The sequence below is a fragment of the Xylocopa sonorina genome, chromosome 5 (genome assembly GCF_050948175.1).
Source record: "Xylocopa sonorina isolate GNS202 chromosome 5, iyXylSono1_principal, whole genome shotgun sequence".
NCBI classification, from domain to species: domain Eukaryota; kingdom Metazoa; phylum Arthropoda; class Insecta; order Hymenoptera; family Apidae; genus Xylocopa; species Xylocopa sonorina.
In genome coordinates this window covers 11,936,385-11,956,318 of record NC_135197.1, presented here as the reverse complement: position 1 = coordinate 11,956,318, position 19,934 = coordinate 11,936,385, and the positions used below count along the sequence as shown (strand labels likewise).

The window sequence follows — 19,934 nt, the reverse complement described above, 5'->3', positions numbered from 1 at the left end:
GGGGTGGCGTTCGAGTTTATGCCACGGAGCGTCGTTGGAGAGCCTATCGACGACAAGGCGTTGATGAATCATCGTTATTAAGTGCCTGCTCAGAGAGGCGTGGCGTAGTATATCGATGACTCATTAAGGATTACGGTTCTCGATTGGTATTCCGTGAGATCGTGATGGAAAAAGAGACGCAATGACTGTAAAAAATGTACCTTGTACGTATTGTAACGCAAGGACATGCAGTTGTAATAGTAGGTGAACAAATGAGCCGATCAATCAGACTACCGTGGGGTTGCTTGCGCTTTGAATTTTTCACTAATTACCGCGCTCGTTTTAGATAGACGTATTTTCTTCAGCACACGTGAACACGAGCGATCGTTCTTAACTAATCTTCGCTTCTCGAAATATCTTGCTTAGCTGACAGAGCATTACGATAACAATCGCCATGAATTCGAATTCAAGATCCACTTTCCGTTTGTCCCGCCCCGCCTGCAAAGCGGTGTGAAAATACGCGGAACAATTTGTTTACCACCAGCAGTATTGCAGAGCGCAGTTGGCGAATCAGCGTAACGAAATAGAGCGAAACAAAAGGCATCGGTTTTTCCCATCGCCGAGCGCTTTCTAGTCTTGATTTTTGCTTCTCTTTTTATTTTTATTTTTATTTTTCCAAGCACCATAGTTAGGTATACGTATAACATTGAAATTCGAGCAACGCGAATCGCAGAGACTCGAATTCTCCGGACTGTCGGATTTTTGAACGGTTTTTCCCTCTTTTCGCCCGTCGTTCCTCTCGTTCGCCGGTTACACCCCTCAGCCTTCCATCGCGTAATAAACGACGCGAGTCAAGCGCAATTACACACGTGTCAATAACATTCGCCAGATTTCCGAGGCTCGATCGACATGCCCGTGCACTTTACATCGTAATAATTAATGTCACGTTTGTTAATTTCCATTATAAATACGACGTCGCCGAGGGCGCACGTGCGCGCAACGCACCCCCTCTACGCGCAGCCCCAACTGCAGACGTACTATAACAGCAGGGCGGTAGTTTCGCGTTACACGAAATAACGAGAGAGCGAGAGTCTGCGAGCGATCCATCAGCGGGCAACTTCGAAACACCGATCTCCGTTTACTTCATAATGATCAACCACGACGGGTCCGCGCGCGTTTTGCACTGCTCTCCATTATTCGATCGTTCTCGATGCTGATTTCAAATGAAACCAGAGAAATGGCGGACTCGAACGTCGCGTTTGCGCTCGTACGAGTATCCTTTACCAAACGAAATCGATTAATGTCCACTCTTGAGGCGCTCGTGCCTCGAAATCCACAGTTCTCCGCTCGCAAGCTTCTCGATTCTGCGTCGAGCGTCGAAGCGATCGTCTTGGTCTGCTTGCGGTTCTTAACGCGTCGCTGGTCCCTGCGTCTGACAGATTACTCCTCGGCTTACTCTCTTCCTGTTCTTTCCGCGGGGCGAGCAAGTACGACGGCGACGCTCCATGGGCGGGCCGGAAGTTTAAACGGAGAGAGAATCGAAGTTAGTCTTGCGGACTGTCGGCCGTCCTGGCGACGGGGTAGTCGGACTTCTAATTAGAGGGAAAACCTGCGTTGATGAAGGGGATGGTTTCGCGGCTCCAACGGGGAATAAGAACAATCTCAACGAATTAATTCCACTGCGAGGAATTGACTGTGTGCCGCGCCACGAGTTACGCGACGATTTCAGTTAACACCTGATTCTTCTGTGCCTGAATTTCCTGGAAAAATCCAGCTACGTCCTCGGATCCGAGGAATTACTCGGAAGTAACTCGAAAGCCGGTCCTCGCTCAACGTCTTCCTCGAGCTGTCACGAGCTACGGCCAAAGAATAATCGCGGTTCACCTCGTACTCTCGCCTACCCTCGCGGCACGCCATACGTTCGGATTACCTGGCGAAATTGCGCGATGGTTGCACGCGTGCGCACCCTGTTAATAAGTCCACAGTTCGAGTTTCGTTGGCGTTAACCGTCAACCAGGAGAGAACTTAATCGAACGTGTCCAGGGTGGAAACAGGAAGCGTCTCTGGGACCGGAACGGGAAGAAGCTCGCGGGAGGAGAACGACGCGGCGCTCGTTATTTCTTTCGCGAGACGGTTTTTGCACCCTCTCGTCGCCCGGAGCGGCCGCGCTTTTGTCACGACGACAATAATCGGGGGGCAATTCCGTCGCGTCCCCGCGCGGAAAAAGTTAGCCGTGGCATCGTGCAACAAATAACGATCGCCAGGATACCGGATTCCCCGTTGCGCGTTCGCATCCGCGGCGAAGTTCGAAACGACGGGGTCGAAAAATTGGCAGGGGAGTTCGTATCTCGATCTATGGCGGCTCGAAGAAATTTAACACCGCCCAGAGATTTTCCATCGCCCCTCCCAACTTGGTTGTAACAATAGTAACTCGCTATTAGCCTTTGTATTATGCAGTGGGAAAAGTGAAGGCGGGGGGAGTGAGAGTATGAAATGCATTACAATAAATTTACATGCGACGGAAAGGGCGAGGTTCAGCCGAACAAAGTGGCGGTGCCGCTAAAACTAAATCTGCTTGAAAGGTCATCTCGCGCGTCCGTGCTCGTGCGATGCAGGTGCATTATTTTTAAACGCCCGTCGACCAGAGAGTAACCATAATCCGTAAAAGTCACGCGACTAAACCTGGCTGACTCTGAGAGAGAGAGAGAAAGAGAAAGAGGGAGAGCTGTATCTCCTTACGGTTCGATAAATAACAATGCTACAACAAGTTTTGCTATTATGCCGCGTATTTTCGCGCGCTTCGTACCCCACCTCGGAAATTCGAATTTCCCACGAACGCAGAGAGCGTCCGCAGCCTCGCGATAACAAACGAAAAGACTCGGATTTACAATAGCCCATTTTCATCGTACAAATCACGAGTGGAAACGTTTTTCGCTATTAATAACCAACGACAAAAGCTGGCCAATCCGTGACACGCGAAACTGCGAGAAATGAAAAAAGGGAAACGAGGCTGGGAGGCGGGGGCGGAAAAATAACAGAGGGAAAATTTATCTACCGGATTTTATCTGCGCTCAAAAGGGTGTCGTCCAACGGCGACTTGTCAAACGAATTTTCAGTTTAAAACGTACCGAAACTTGCGCGTTCTTCCATCGTCGATTCGTCGATTCGAAAACGTTTCAACTCTTCCCCTGTCAGCATGTCAAACGACAGTCGCTCGAAGCGACCCTTTTTCATTTTTTTCCTTCTCCTCCGTCACGACTGTTCGCGTGCCTTCGCATCTGTCGCGAGGGAAAAAGAGTAGAGGGGAATCTCGAAATGACAAAACAGTGGGTGTACTCGATGGATGAACGGTTCGCGGTTACGAATGACTCGCGAAACTCGGTTCGTTACCTCGAGGAACGCGTAACGCAACCCTATACGACAAGCGACAATGATCCGTGACGAAAAAGCTGAGCGTATAAATTTCGCGATTGCGAACAGAATTGGAATCCGTCCGTGGCGGAACAATGTCGGAAATTTGTGGTACGCGATTCCGCAACGATTCGCGTTCTTCTCGTTAATTAATCGATCGCCGCGGGGGGGTTGGATGGAAGGGAATGAAAACTCTGGACACGTCAGTCGAGCTCACGCTCGATGTAATTTTTCGATTATCCCCCGATATTATCGCGTCCCATTGTGCCCTCGTCGCACGCTGGAAACACGCTCGTCGAGTGATTCTTCTGAATAAAGCGCACGCGGCGCTCTTCATTATTAAACGAGCCCGCGGTGGTAACAGCTGCTGCGCGCTTTTCAATCGCCGAGCAACGGAAGTTGTTATTTCGCGCTGGTTAACCTTGAGAATAATCAAAACAGGGCGTTCTCCCTCTCTTTCTTTCATCCCCACGAAACAATACTGCACCAAGTCGCGATTAACCTTCAACAACGTTTGTCAGTTTCAATTGTTTAAACGCTGTCGATGTTTCAGGTGTAGATCATTGGAAATGGCCAAGCTGTTGCCGTCAATGCTAAACTTTCAAATAAATTATCTGTTCGCGTAGGTTAGGTCCTCTCCAGTCTGACGCTTTGAAACAATTTTACACAGATCGGTATCGTCAATTGTATTCAATTACGGTTAATCGTGCTCGTGCCCTTAAAAATACTTCCGCACGGCTAGTTTCTTATTCCACTTTATATAATAGAGAACGTGCGAAAAGTGTATAAAATGGTACACGTTTTAAAAGTATAAAGAATCGCGTTATTCAGCTGGGAAGACTGCGCGCTTTAAGGTATGAAAAATCGCTATTGTTCGACCGAGAACAGTGCGCGCCTGTTCGTTCACAAAATAACCAACGCACACATAGAGCGATCGTCAAGGAGGAAGCAGTCACGCTTTCATTTCTAATGGTATTGGAGGTATATTCGTTATCGTAGGAACAGTTCAGCAGTATGTCCCGTCCGACCATTCGCCGTCCGCTACGTTGCCCGCAAACCGCGTTATCGCACACGGTGCCATTTTGGTCTTGATTTCGGCGGAACGCGCGTCATCCTTCGTATCATTTGCCCGTGAACGAATTCGACTTCGTTTGCTTGTAATATCCGTGCGTTCAGAACGCTCGAAACGTCGCGCGGAAAAGAAATTCGCGGTTTGAAAATTTGCGAATTTTAAAAACACTCGGGTCAGAGTGCGGCTAATTAATATTGAAATGCTCGATGGTTTCGACTGAAAAACCGCCAACTCCATGGCGTAAGCGAGTGTATTAAACGGATATACAGGACGGGGCACGGGGGGAGGATTTCCGCTGGCAACTCGCACGACCGCAAACTTGCTGAATAATCGATGAGAACACCGATTCTGGCGTCGCTGTGTATTCAAATTGTACAAAACACCAGCGACAAAGTACAAGAAGCGTTCTGCCATTACTTGAACAGTCTGCGTGCCTTGAGCGACCTCAAGATCCTCCGCTTACAACCCTAGAGGCGAGTTTTACATCATCGAAACTGCTTTAAGCGATTCACCGGTGTGATCTTCCGTAGATACATACATGTTCTCTAGTTTTTCAGCCTAGTGAAAGTTCCATCGGATACCCCCATAATTACTGTCACGAGCCACGTCACGCTCTCTCGCCCAGCAATTCGCGAATAGCTCCAACTATACCGAAACTCTGGCAACTGTCGTCCAGAACGATCCTTGAAAGGCATTCAAACGGCTCCATCCAAGGTATTCGTTCATCCGTGGTCGCGTAATTTCCTCGCTTAACGACTCCAGCCACGATTGCGAGACTTTTCAACGCGCCCAGCCACCGGGCGACCGGTTCTTCCGGCGGCTGGATCGTCGAAGAAATCGCGGAAGAATGTCTCTTCCGACGCGTGACTCTCCTTTGATGTGGACGACGTTGTTTACGAGGCGACGCGGAAGTGGTTCCGATTAAAACGAGGTACGTCCTCGTTTCACGGTGCCATTGTGCCGTTCCTCGGTTACCAGAACGCGAGGAAAGTTCCACCGGTTCCATTGGTCATCGCAAATCGCGCGATCGACCGTTCGACCGTCACTGGTTATTGTCTAACGACGCATATTGCAATTATGTGCGTATCTCACGGTGTTATCCGCTGAATAGTTTTCGCGACATGGAGAACGCATCACGTGGTCCCGGGAATAAATTACAGTAAACAGCGAAGATTAAGGAAGGTTGGAACTAGCACGGCCATGTTGCAATTACGACTTTAATGCACGCGTTGCGCAAGTGGGAATTCTTCAGACGTGGCTCCGTAATGAATGGATCGTCTACCACGCCAGCGGGATTCGAATCCACGGTTTTACCTCGAAACGCTATCGGTATCGCTCGTCGGCTGTCCTTTCACGGCTTAGAAACGCGGATCCTTGGCTTCGTTTCAACATGGTTGCACGGCTGGTTGGTTAAAAATATAACCGATAAGTGGCACTAAACGCGACTAACGGTGCGCGATGATTGCACCGTCACCTGCAAGGTGCATCGCCCTTGAAATAATAAACTAACCGGAAAAGTGTCGACCAGCCTCGACTGCTGTCTTATCAGTGAAATTATTGTTCCATCGAAGCAAACGATCGTAATTATTCGGGGTCTTTTCTTTTCTGTCCAGATGCTCGTTAAATTGTCTATAATTAAAGTCTACTTTGCTTTAGTTACGCAATCTCGATGTTGCAGTTGACAGAGGTGGATTGTGTAACAGGTTTTATCAATAGTGGAGGAATGGCTTGATTGTTATTCCAGCTGACTCGAAGGCGAGCCACACACGCGGAATAAATTATGAAAATCAGTGATCGGTAACGCGACGCGATATACGTTTCGTGGAAAAACATGCTTGACGAGGAAATTCCGGAGACTCATTTTTCAAATTACCGACAGCTCGTTCCGATCACGTCCGCCACGACTGTCTCCTCGTTCGATCGTGAACGATCGTGACGGCGTCGTTCGATGCCTGACAAAGGAAATCAATGAACAAAACGGTGTTACAAATTTAAGCGTTTATTCCATACAAATGATTTGGTTCACATTTATGTACACGAGCAGCGTGCTCGTCGAATGGTCCGTCGAATAGCCGACGTCCCACTTCTTTCGCGACTTTCTCCAGCGTCGCAAACAGCGTCTACAGCGACTTCGCGTAACAAGAATCGGCGTCGAAGTCTGACAATAAATAACTGAGCCTCGCGAGAGGAGTCTCGAGCCCGGTCTAGTTTACAAAATATAATACTTGAACGTGGTTGGACTAAGCAAGTGTGTAAATCAGTCTTTGCCTCGTTTAAGAAGGGACCCAGTGACGTAACCGTAGTGGCGTAGGAATTCTTGCGACGGACATCTCGAGCGGCTGTACCAGTCGGACAGCGAACTGTACGCCCGCGGCTCTTTGTGCTCGTGAAGGTACTTGCACAAGTTGCACGCGGCCTCTCGAGTGCCGCTGTCGATTTTGAAACGCCTCTTCCAAACGAAGTACCGGCCGTACTCTCGCGGGTCGTTCATTAGCCTCTTCAAATACTGAGCCAGCTGCTGGGGACTGTCGAAGTCCAACGCGTTTATGTACGATCGCGGGGGCGCGAACAGGCTGTAATTCGCGCCACCGTAAACGATCGGCACCACGTTGTACCTGGAAGAAGAATCGAGACTGTGTAACACTCGTTAACGTCCCTTCGACAACTGTTCCTCGAACAATTAGCAGTTCCACCGACTCGAACGACCGCTACGATCCACTCCCGTGCCGATCTCGTCGTGGAAACGATGCGAAATGAAAAAAAAAGAGGATACAGAATTTCGTTTAATCGAGACAGAAATCATAATGGACAACAAAACGAGGGGGATAAATCGAAACGAACGAAAGAAAGCGGAAGCCTGTCGGGCGGAATCATTCGCAGCGCGGTTACGCGTCGAAACAATTTCACGCGGACCTCGAAACGCGAGTCCGTCAGCCGATTTGAAAACGGCCCGCGGGCCGTAAACTGCGACTGACAATTTTCTCGTTTCAAATCGTCCCGTTGGTAATTGGCTATTTTTTTTTTCATTCGATTTTCTATTTTTTTTTTTTTTTTTTTACCTCAACGCGTTGTACAATTTCTCGGTTACGTAATCGTCGCAGAGCGAGTTCTCGAACGACAGGTAGAAGTAATAGTCGGGCTCCGCGACTCGCGCGAAGCAGTCCTCGCTAACCGGGCACTTCCTGCTGCCGCATCGGCCGTAGATGTCCACCGACACGTGTCGGGCCAGCTCGTCCACGTACTTCTGTCGACCGCTCCTCGCGTTGCAGTTGCTCACGAACCAGGCTACCGGTCGTTTCTTCCCGCGAATCAGCTTCGACAGGGACGACTCCTCGTCCTCGAGCGCTCGATCATCTGTGCAGACGAATCGGTCCATAACGATCGCGCCACGATTTCACGCAATCCTGGCAAACGTAATTCCTGTTATTTCCCTTCGTTCGTAATCTACCGTCAAAACGCTTGATAAGCTTAATCGTGCGTTGCTTTCAGTTTCTCAGAGTCGAGGAACAGTGCTTGTAAACGGTACCAGAAGTTGATACGTCAACTAATATTACAATCGTTCTGAGACGAGCGCGAGCTGGATGACGAGAACGATCGGAATTGCCAATAGTTCGTGGAGAAGGTTAATTCGCAACGATTAATAACGTCGTCGGTGACACTTTAATTAGCAGAATTCCAGAGAATCCGTGTTGCGCAACGCGATTACGCAAAAGAATCGTCGCGATCCGGAGACACTCTGCAATCGTTCCTGCCGATCAATGCTGCAGCAGCGCGACGTCGATGGCTCGATACGAATGTCAACGCTCGCGTCTCGTTACCTCGCCCATTCTCTCTTCGACGACACGGTTCCCTTCCGTTGTCCCAGGTCGCAGTCGCGGAGACGCGCGTCGCGGTGCCGTTTTCCTGCTCGTCTCGAGCGAGTGCCCCGCGAAAGAACAGTTATACTAGCAAACGGTCGCGTTCTTTGTCGTCGCGTGTACCGCCATGGCACCTTGATCGATCAATTGCAGTTTCCGACGATCATGACGCGCGACGGACGAGATAACGCGCCCCTACGAGACCGGAAATCGAGGGGTACCACTGGTTTTGGCGCGCACCAGGAATACCAGGCGAAATTGGACGCGTTTAGCCTCTTCGTTTCGAACCCGTTTCTGGTTACCATTCTCGAAACAGACACGCGGTTACGTTACCTGACCGATTGTAAAACGCGGTCCATTTGGTGTCTCTGCTGGGCGCGACGATCCGATCGGTGCGCGCGTCCCTGATCGTGTTGTACGGCCACACAACGTCGCTGTCCAATCTATACGTCATCGTGAGGTTAAAGAAATCCTCGTAAAATTGGTCGGTCAGAGGCCTGTTGACCGGGCTCTCGAGGTTCACGAAAACGTACCACTGCCGCGGGCTCCTCGTCGCCGGCAGATCGGCGACGTCGAGCTCGTTACCGTGAAACAGTAGAGCGTCGAACGTCATCTCGTCGGTGTAGTGCCGTTCGTGGGTGGCCACGCAGTCGTTGACGGGACACCTCAGGAATATGTCGCCCTTGCCCATGTAGAACGTCTCGTCGCCGAACATCGTGTTCCAGAAGAGAATCGTCTTGGTCGCGTTCGTCATGCGCAGCTCGTCGGCCATGCGTCTCAGCCGCAGTAGATCGTAGATCCTCAGGTTGAAGTAGAACGAGAGCACGTAGAGGGAGAACGTGCAGATCGTGACGACGGTCAGGCCGGTTTTGCCAAGGATCCATAATTTCATAGCGGTCCACTTTGCTCTTTGTCCCGCGTCGAACGTTGCCTCGGTTCCTGGAACCACCATTTTCATCATTCCCACGTCTCGTCTGGCAGAAATCGATTTTCTTTATCTGTTATCGTCTTGGAATTACGCTCGACTTGGCTACGAAAATATTGCTGAAACGCAAATATACTCTGTTCTTAGAAAGGGATTAAGATCCGTCGAGTCGCGAGCTTCTGTATACAAGATTAAAGAAATAATACGATTAAGTGAATATCGCGTGACTTTTTCTTCAGCGGTATAGAATAGCGCGCGTTCGTTTGATCGATGTATCAAAGACACACACGCCTCGATTGCTCTTTACTTTACAGCTTGCTGCCTTTTCTTCTTTGTCACCGCGTTGACGCGTGTAAAACGGTGAAAAAAGGACAGAAACGCCACAAAGGGAGGAAGAAAACGGACCGCGAGATTGTCAGGTTTCGTTTGATTAAAGATTACTCTCCAGACAAGACGGACGCTAAGGGACGAAGGAAATGAAACCGTTTTCCTCCCCTTCGGGTCCGTTTCAACTCCCCGCTCGGCTCGAAGAGGAGGAATTTTGGAGCGGGACGTGGCCGATTGCACGCGTGTAACGCGAGTCTCGTGAACGTATACTCGCGAATGCAGAAGAAACGTAAACAAACGAACGGAATGAACCGCGTGTGTTCACGTGGCCGCGGTGCGCCCCTTAAATAACGGCGAGGAAATTACAGTTCGCGTTACTCGCTCGCGCGATCCGCTCGTACGCGGTCTGGCTGTTAAAACGCTCGCGATTCGTGGAAATTCCATCCATTCTGAGACGTTGTATCGGCGGCGTGGCGCGTCGAATGTAAAATAGCGGGGGGAGTCCGTTTCCGGCGTAGGCCCCGGCACAGAGAGGACGATAAAGCTGGTGATCGATGGTTCACCTTCGCCGCGACGGGTTCAACGTGGAATCCGAATGCGGGGACGCAGGTGCTCGATGAAGGAATTTGTCGTGAATCGTCGCCGTTCAGAGTTTACTCTCTGAAAGTCTCATAAATTTCCCGCATCCATCTCGATTGCCCTCTCGTTCGCAGCCGTGACCCACGCGTTCTCATCTCTGGCTCGTTGGGGCGTTCAGCGCCTCCTCGCCCCTCGTATCGACCGCGATTTCACCGATTTCGCTGAACGTACGAATCGCCGCGTTTATCGATTCCTACGGTTCCCTCTTACTTTCTTCCCCGCACTTTCAACACTGACATTCGACCCGGTCACGTAAGCGGCGTAGCTGCGCGAGCGCACGCGATCGAACGGATACACGATCGGAGGAAAGAACGCGGACGATGCACGAGACTTCGATGGTACGTAGGATAAGACGTAAAACAGGCGCATATGCGCCGAAAATACCGCGAGTCCCGCGACTACCGACTATGCCAGCAGCTGTAAGTCAACTGGTCAAAGCAACGTGCACGCTGCGCGGTACTGTCTACGCTAAGGCCGCAGGAGGAATCGACTAAGCTGGGTGGGGGCGCCGTTGATGAGCGAAATGTTGTCTCCGACTTTTTCACGATATTTGGCCACGTAATTTATGGCCATCACTGGCGCGTTATCATTTTTCAAACGCACCTCCATACATAACGTCATCCGTTTCCCCATAACCGCGCTGAATCAAGCCCCGTTCCGTTGACTCACGGATTTTCCCGAGTTTTTTGCAGCGTCCACTGTCGAGGACGATAGTATTGGAACCACGTTGGCGAATTGTACGAGGAAAGACGAGGCGCGTTCGTGGACCAGGCGAGAACAGGGAACGGAGCGCGCTGGCGCGCGAAGGAAGCCGAACGGCGAAGACGGTCGAGGCGGAGATGGGTTACGCTCCTAAAATCCGGAACAAAAGGAGGATACAAACAGGCGCGCCCACATGTTCGAAGCGATGATCTAATCGGACCGACGCACGCTGCTTTTCATCGCGTGGCACTCGACGGCCTTGATCGGTCTATACGCCTGGATCACGATTTAACCTTCGGTCGATCGTACAATTTCTACGCGTGAACTTTGCTGCGATCAATTGCGAAATTAATATTTATTAACACTCGTCTTGCGAGGAGGAAAACAATCGAGCGCGAAACAGAACGCGTCAGGCGAAGAAAAGCGAGACTTGTTCGCGGATATTTGCGCTTATTCGTGATCTTAATCTTTAAGACACGGTATTAACGGATATGCAGCGAAGAGGCATCTCGAAGTAATAACTATTGTTCCTGGTAAAGTTGGTTATCACCGCAATACGGAATATTTCGCTGATTACAGTTATCTAGAATAGTCTTCTTCGAATACAAGCGCGAAGTTAATTAATATTTATACAACTGTTCGGGTACGTATCTGCCCCATGAGGATGCCACGTGTCCATGTGCTGTGATAAATACTCGAACATTAGATAGTAACGTTCATCGAGAGGCTAAATTAAGGCCACTCCTTTTCGAGGACACGAAGCTAGCTATCAATCGGTTCGCCTAAACAGACACGAAACGTAATTAACGAATCCCTCGTGGTAGCACTCCCACGTGATTCTCGTTCTCCCTGCCTTTATCTGGCGATCGAAACCAGCCAATTATCCAAGGCCATTTTTAATAAATGTAGAAAGATAATAATGTACGCGTATAGAGGAGACGTTCAGCTTTAGGATCGTAGATTTCGGTGACTTCCTGTCCGAGTTCTCCGATACCGTAGAAATGTCTGCAACTTCCTGCGCGTGGCTGTTTTTCAAGCGACCGCGGGAGGTGCTGGCGCGTAATGGAGGTTCTCGCGGTGAACAACCAACCGTGAAAGTGTTAATTAAAAAAGCAGTTACGGAGGAGACGGTCCCGGCAGGACCGAAGGAAATTATTTCTTTGACGCGACTACCGACGTAATTTTTCTCGCTTCGTGACGGTCATTCGATAATGCGACGCAAATCGCGCCGCGCCTGTCCAGATGGGCAGCGTTTTGATAAAGAAAAATAGGATTTTCAAAGTTAATCTCCGCTATCTTCAAAAGAGCGGTAAAGTTGCTCGTTTTAAAAGTCGTAAGAAGACAGCCGTCAAGTGTTGACTTTCCGCCAGCTAATTCCCTGTTCCTTTTTACTCGTAAACTCTGTGGCAGAAATAAACCGCGAAAAGTAATCTAGAAAAAAAACCAACGCGCACGAGAGAATGGAAAGGAGAAGTATTATTTAGCTCGTGATCGATGATACACATGCAGCCAAGAAATTTATCGATGAAATAGGCACGGTCCATGACTCGCGAGAGGAACGTTTCTCTTCGATTTGCTTATTCTTAGCCGCTGACGCATCGCTACAGCTTTTTATAAACGGCCGTTTCTCGTTGACACGTTCTTACGTGTCTCTATATTTTTAGCAATCACTCAACACTTCGAGCGAAATCGATGCGGAATGTGGAAAGTCGAGGAGAATTTTGCCTTCGATGGATGATCGCAGAGACGGAAAGCGTTAGACGTTTCAAGTTTGTACTCGCGTGGAATCGATTTCGAGCAGACTCGTACGTCGATGCACGGATTCGAGTTTCCCGCGATCCGCCACCGCGTTTTAGAAAACTGACGGAATTACCGACCGAGCGAAAACGCAAAGGAGCTCTCCTCGAGGAACTTCTCCCTCTCTATATCACTCTGCTGTAAAACTTGTCTCTCTGCGATCGCGCTCGAACGACACCGCAACTTTAATCGCTGGTAAAACGTACCGCGACGGAGAATCACGTGCGCTCGATGTCGTGATTTACGAATGGAACTTCCATCGACCGACTCGCTCCAACTATCGCCTCACCCTAGACTCTTTCCGGTCCGTGGAGCGCCGAAATTTCACGAAACTCGCGCGTCGAGTGGGAAAAGAAATTCTCCGCAACATTAAAAAAAAAAAAAAAAGAAAAGAAAAGTGACATTTCCTTCTAATCCTTCCAAGTCCACGGTAATTCGATTCTGGTGGCATCGAAACGTCGCAGTGGTAACGGCCTCCTAACAGCTTAATGAAATAAAAGGTCCGTTAACCCGTTCTGAACTGGGCGTTGTTTGCGCGAGTCATGCGCAGAAACCGACACTCTGATATTCCACTAATTTTTGCCGCGCTCGATGGTTCATTGGTCATCCGCGTTGATACGACGCGCCGCGCGCGGCACCCTTCCTGGGCCGGTTTTAAGGGATGAGATTAGATCAATACCGGCTTTGCGTTATCCATTCGACGGTTCGAAACTCCCCGGGATGAAACGTGCGGACGGTCCGGCTAGTTCGTCTTTCCGCTCGTCTGATTATAATTCGAAATGGACGCTGGTAGCCGCGACCCGATACGCTCGGAAATCCTCCCATGGATTGCCAGCTGGGACTGGCCGCGCTCGAAGAACTAACGATCGTATATAACGGAGATGGGCGAAAGCACGGTGCGTTGGTTGGCAACCACTCCCCACTACGTACGATCGTTCCACGGTGGGGTGAACTTGTGGACGACGTCACGCGCTCCATGCAAGTATCAAGAACGTACCGAAAAGGGGTGCAACCAGCTGTCCATCCGTAAAAAACCAACCCTCTCGTACGTGTTCGCATAAACTCGCGTTCTCATTAAACGCTTGGATAACAGATCGACTTTGGGCTTACCTTGCTTCCGTGAATTTTTGACTCCACCATAGAGCTCGTACGGTCTGAGGAACCCCTGCTAGGACCAACCCCTACAACCCCAAGAGTCGACGAATACCGCGGACGGTAGAGCAGCTGCCGCCAGACTGAATTCCGTGTTGTCGTGGCCCATAGGGGCAGCTGGAAAGATGCATCGATGGTCGAAATTCAGTATTATCGATTGTAACAAGGAACTACAGTCTTCGCGTCCATGAGTGAGAGAAGCAAGGAAAAGCGTCTTGGCAAGGCGAAGAGCGACCGAGGTACGGGTCGCAGGATCGCGAGTTCGATCCTCGTCTGCGTTCTATATTTTTGTCTCACTTCCGTTTAACCGATCGATTTCATGATCTCGATGTTAAACGTCGATGGAATATCGATACGATTAAATGTAACTGAAAAACGATGTTCGCTGATTTTTACACGAGTCGTAAGCGTGTCGAGAGTCGGAGGATTTCTGGAGAACGTCCTCGGCTAAGGATAACGCGGTGTCCTCGCTTCTAGGAACGACTAACCGTGAATTTATCACGAGACGTTCTCGTAACAGCTCCCACTTGGTGACCTTCTTTCCGCGTACACTTCCGGTGAACGTAGCCCCGAAGTGGAATCGACGGTTTCCTCTTCCAGTCGAGCGATCAACCAACTGCCCTCTTGCTTCACCCTTGACCAATCCTGAAACTTTCCCCAAAGGATTTCTCGACTGGTGTTACTCGCGGTGATCCTCTTCCTTTTCCACTTCCTCTTCCTCATCCCCTTCCTCTTCTCTGGAAGCTTGTCGCTCCTCGAGCGCGGCCCTCCATCCCGATCAGCGCCGTTCTCGAGTAGCCCGACGTGTCGCGGCTTCTAAGTATCGATATTTTGCGACCCCTCCATTTATTCTCGAAGCAAGTAACGCTATTTTTGCGATACAAATTTACGTATACTAAGATATTATTTAAATCGAAATGGATATTTCCGTCCGAATTCGATCAAAAAATTAGAACTGCCCTCGATGCCTATATTCTCCATATTTATCCTCACGATATCATTATTTATACATGTATCTATCATCCAACAGCCAGAATATAAAACGATCGACTAACAATATTGTTCTGTCTGTACAGCTCTCTCCGATCAACCGATGTTTGCCGAGCCAATACCCAACGTCACGGTGCCACTGGGGCGGGACGTCAGTTTACCCTGCGTCGTCGAAAACCTCGGTAATTACAAGGTAATTAAATCGAACAATTTACCTGCATGCCACGCCGTTACGTACAGGCATCGAAATATCGGTTCTAATAACGAACCGTCGTCGTTGCATCGAGCAGCAGCCACTCCTTACACGCGAACCACCCCTGAACGCTTCGACTCGCACACTTTCCCTGTTGCAATTCGAACTTATCGAACAGCCTATAAACGGTTGCAAGTAAACGCGATTGAACTGTCTGCGTGCTTTAAAAATTCGCAGAAATCATCCCCGTTGCCGGGAGTCGATTCCACGGGCGGAAGTAAATACGTAAAATGTCTGAAATTGCTCGTCCAGAAGCACAACAGAGGTTTGAATATTCAAAACGACAGGGATGAATCGTACGCAGGAGCCGTGACTCGCCGCGCAAGTATATTCGTACACGAATTTTCAGTGAGATCTATCCAGCGGGAAGTTGGCGGATGCCAGCGATGCGGAGGGGGTGGTCCCGGGGCTTACGTAAGCCGCGTCCACGGCTCCATTATTATGCAATGTCGCTGGTAAATAATAAATAGAGCCCGCAGACGTTGTAACGCTGCCGCGTTCTAAAATATTTACGGTATCTGCCTCCGATGTGTATCGATTCCACGGTCCGTTCCGTGGAGGCAGAGCCGGCGGGTCTCGCTGCCTGCGGCCGGAGGACCGTTTTGTCGCGACCCGCACGCTCGAGGTCTTTTTATCGGGACCGTTTTAATGGTACGACGAGCACGAAGGAGTCGAGGTTTCGAATTGTAGCTCGCTACGTCGCGCGCACCCCTTTCGAATCGTATAAATGCGTTCCCTCGTCGCGCAGGATGATCTCCAAGGGCCTCGCGCGCCTCCTCTGTTCCACGCGCGTTCCACCTCTGTTCCAGCGAGCAACGATGTGAAAACTGGCGAACGATCTGCGCGAAGGATCAGTGGGATAAGTCGTGCGATTAACACGCGTTTTAAGAACGAGGCTGGGGGATGGATCGTTGCGGTAATCGATCCGCTGCTCGTTTCACGGCACGCGCAGATACATCGATTACGCGGCTGGAATGGGGTGGAGATAAAGAGAGAAGCGGAAGTGAGCACAGTAATAATAACGATAATAATAGTCGGGTATAGGGGGAAAAAGAGCGGAGGGAAAGAAAGAAAGCGGGTATTACGAGAAATGTTTGCATCGGTCTACAAGATCGTGCATCAGGATATAATATCCACCGAGCGTAACGCGTGTTCCACATTATTCTACCATTTACCGGTTTCGCGATCGTAAATCATTAGACGAGGAGAAAGAACAAAAGACGCGGCAGCGCTGGTAGGAGACGAGGCGAGAGCGGAAACGTAACGCTATGGTGGCTCTTGGTTCTACTCTTGTTCTCCGGCTCGGTCGAACCTCCTCGCGTTGAATTACAGGTGCAGAGGTAGAAGCAACTTGACTCATAAGTTAATCCCTTAAGTGGTAAGACAGAGCGACACCGTGGAACGCAGAACAATCTCACCTTCCAGTATATAAACTGGAAATTGATAAACGCTATTCAATTATTGTCAGCGTTACTCCTCTATAAAACGTATCAAATTATAGCTGATTTTGGAAAATCGCTGAATTCCTTTCAACACTTGCATACGCCTCGATCGCATCGAAGAAACAGAGTGTCATCAGCATCTTCGTGATCGAAGCGAGTGGCGTGACGGTAATTCCCATCCGTTCTTTTCTTCATCGCGGACGGATTCCTCAGCGTCGCCTCGAAACACGCTCGGTACTTCCTCTTGGCATCGAAGGACAGCCGTTATGCAATCGCTATTGGAAACGCATCAGTTGTGCCGTGAAGAAGCTCGCAGCCACGAGGGCAGCCGATGGCCTGATCGACGTTGCGCGCGGACAAACGTATCGCGAGCTCGGATGTCTCGAACGGAACCATCACCGTAGGCTGAAAAACCGCCGGATATATCGCGGGACCTTTGTCGAAAATCGCCCCCTATTTCTCTCCTCCCCTAAGAAATTCGAACGACCGATATATCGTCCGTTTAGTCGACGAAATTCAACGCGCGGCATTTTTTTTCTGATACCCGTGATAAGTGTCGCCTGGCAGGGGTAGTTTTTTACTCCGCAGCTGTAACGCTCTTCTATCAGTCGCGTCACACTTTCCACCGAATCGGAGTACGCGAGACGCGTGATATTATTTGGAGATCGATGTTTCGCGGTGCGCGACGAGGCTAGTCGAATTATACAATTTACGAGAGATTACCCAAGTATTTTCCGAGCGGTTTGAAAAAGTTTGGAAAAATACGCGAAAACTGTTTGGCTTTCGAAGGTGGAAAAAAAAAAGCCGATGGAAAACGAGCCGTTCGATGGCCGACGTCGGCTCGAATTAAATTTTGAATGAAGCGGTTCCGAATGCGACAGTGCTGAGTGCCGGTTAAATATTTTGCGCGACGTGCCGGGCATAAAACGATCCCCCCGATTTTTATTTACATTTAATCCGATCGGCTGCCCAGACGGGCCTCGCTGTAATGACCGATGCGCGATTAATGTTTCACAAAATTTTCGATAACTCAAGCCTAGCTCGATCGTAAATCAATCACGGCTGATTTATCGCGATCATTATTATCTGATAAGCATAACAAATGCCCCGCGCTCAGCTGTCTTTCATCCCCCTCTGCTATCACAGATGGTCCATTCCGTCGTTCATATTACAGACACTCGTAACACGTATCTTGTCCCTTTAAACAGAAAAGGCTCGAAGAGTTCTTGCTTCGCAATTCGATCTGACTCACGTTTTTTAAAAAACAAATCGCTTCCATTATGTACTACGAACGATGTCCGACTTTTTGCCATATAAATTATGCATAGACCTCCGACTAATTGCTCGCTAAATATAGCGGCGTGCGTTACAACCATTCGAACGCCTACTCGCGCCCATCTCACAGTTTCTCAACTAAACGAATCGTACAATCGTCGCCCAAAATAAGTACAAAATAACCACGATTCACCACCTCGCAAGACTACATCCTCAGCTTACGACTAACCCTGCGATCTTCTTCGACTCGGATCTCTTTTCGCTCGAAACACGCGACGGCCACGTCCTGTCGCAAGGATATCCTCGAAGCGACGATCTTCACTCGTCTGGTTTCGTTATGCCTGAGGATTCCAGACGATTACAAGGTCAGCCGATGATTGAGCACCGCTGCAAGGTAAATGGGAGCGGCACGTGTTCCGTACCGGTTCAAAATTCCGCTTCGTCCCCCGTCAGCATGTCCTTCACGCACGTGCACGTGACTGCACGCGTCTACCACCAGGGAAGACGTTCCTGGACGGCTGAAGGCGCTTATTAGTCCGAGCCAATTACTCCGCGAGTTCCTGAACGACAACGTGCCGCGCCCGGAAGACCACCGCACCCCTATCCGTCCACCCTCTTCCCCTTCGCGACGCTCGCCTCTTCCTCGCTATCCGCCTTTGAGGTAGCTCGACAGTAATCGACGAAAATTTGATTTCGACTGGAGGCAGAAGATCATTTTTCCGGGAATGGAAATTGCGGTTGGCTCTGGGTTAACTTGGAAGAATTGTTCGAGGTGCGGCTGCGCGGGCTCGTTTACGAAGCAATTTTCTCTCGCCTGGATCGGTACCAAGCAGCTGGAGAACTTCGAGAGCGTGGCTCGACCAAACTTTGTCGAATTTACGATCACTTTTAGTACAATTAGGGATCGACGGGTATGTAGTTCTAGAAAAATGTCGATGCAAGAGTTTCTTATGGAGCGAGATTGTAATTCTTGCGTAGTATCCGGTGGAGGAGATTAATGAATGGTTAACTGGCAGGACGATGGTAATTCGACGTTGCGCGTAGCTCGAGCGACGGGGTGAAAAACGTAAACGAATTCCTTGGGTATCGGTGGAAGCGAGTTGCGTTCTAGTCGCGAAGCCGGAAAAGGAATTTTAATAATTCGGCTGATCCAGTTTTATGAAAGACGGGGCGAGCGTTACAATACGGCGACGATAAACCGTGAGCCCGTCCACGTTTACAGCTTCGTCCATTATTCCGGAGGAATCATAAAGATGTTTGCAGCCGGCTACGTCCTGGGAATAAAACTGCCTGGGCCCTTTCAACCGATTCCGGTCGCGATCGAGTCTCGATAGCGCTCGCGTAGGGCCATCCATCTCGCGGGTGGTAAACGAGACGCCCGTGGAAATTCCGAGCTACGCTCGCGTTTTTTCTCTCCCATTTTTTGGGCGAAGGGGTCGCGAGCGAATACAGGATCGAGGGGAATCGTCGCTTCGATGACGCGGCAGTCCACGCGAGGGTTTCACGCGCTCAGCCCAAGAATCCTCCGGAGCTCTTCTTCATCTAAATGTAAATTCCGCTTGGAAATTACGCTCGTCTAATATAGCTCGGAATAATTGCGTAACCAGAGTTCTATTTTATCGGTCGTCACGCGGCGAAATTCGCCCTGCCGTTAGATAGACTGCCATTGTTACAGCCGAACGAATCACGAGGCATGTCGGTTCACGATTCTTCCAATGTACTTCAGCGACATGTTCGCTTTCTGATCGTTGGCTTTGTAAAGTAGAACACTTTCGATTCGAAATTTCGGTTTAGCCGCGCGTCAGTCCGCGTTCCATCGACGGAACGCAATCTAGGGGCGCGCAGCGTGTCCTTTAATCTGCTCGAATGGAATCAATCCGAAAAATCGTATCGAATCGCGACAGCAAGCGCGGACCTCGCGCGACGACAGCCAGCGTATTAACGATTATCGATCCTGCCGCGAGTCCCGACGCCGTCCCCCCTTTCTCCGTCGCTGTGACGGCTTTCGATCAAACGTAAAAAGAAGACTCATACCACGGAGGGTTTCATCAATTTTTTACCTCCGTTCGAGGACGAGCAGCGTCGAGAGCGCGCGTACGAATTCCCGCGAACA

The 19,934-nt window shown here is 49.9% G+C and overlaps 2 protein-coding genes across 3 annotated transcripts in view; one reads left to right on the top strand and one right to left on the bottom strand.

The window, feature by feature from the left end:
• Nucleotides 1-19,934, top strand: part of LOC143423932 (lachesin) — a 198,372-nt gene that overhangs the window by 122,615 nt on the left and 55,823 nt on the right. Inside the window, exons 1-2 of one of the 2 annotated variants that reach the window (XM_076895595.1) lie at nt 14,172-14,264; nt 14,938-15,044. In XM_076895595.1, coding sequence (XP_076751710.1) covers nt 14,240-14,264; nt 14,938-15,044 — 132 coding nt within the window. In that variant the 5' untranslated portion in view covers nt 14,172-14,239. Of the gene's footprint in view, nt 1-14,171; nt 14,265-14,937; nt 15,045-19,934 lie in introns of those variants that run through there. The other variant, XM_076895594.1, reaches the window with a different exon arrangement.
• Fuctc (alpha-(1,3)-fucosyltransferase C) lies at nt 6,591-10,412 on the bottom strand. Its single transcript, XM_076895596.1, has 4 exons — nt 10,135-10,412; nt 8,653-9,258; nt 7,522-7,816; nt 6,591-7,077 (listed from the first exon to the last, which is right to left on the bottom strand). The coding sequence occupies exons 2-4, from the start codon at nt 9,209-9,211 to the stop codon at nt 6,720-6,722; spliced, it is 1,212 nt and encodes a 403-aa protein (XP_076751711.1). The 5' UTR covers nt 9,212-9,258; nt 10,135-10,412; the 3' UTR covers nt 6,591-6,719.

Coding starts and splice junctions, on each gene's coding strand:
- Fuctc (XM_076895596.1), bottom strand. CDS start 9,211: ATGAAATTATGGATCCTTGGCAAAACCGGCCTGACCGTCGTCACGATC. Junction 7,817..8,652: donor CGCGTTTTACAATCGGTCAG/GTAACGTAACCG, acceptor TCGTCTGCACAG/ATGATCGAGCGCTCGAGGAC. Junction 7,078..7,521: donor AAATTGTACAACGCGTTGAG/GTAAAAAAAAAA, acceptor TTCTTCTTCCAG/GTACAACGTGGTGCCGATCG.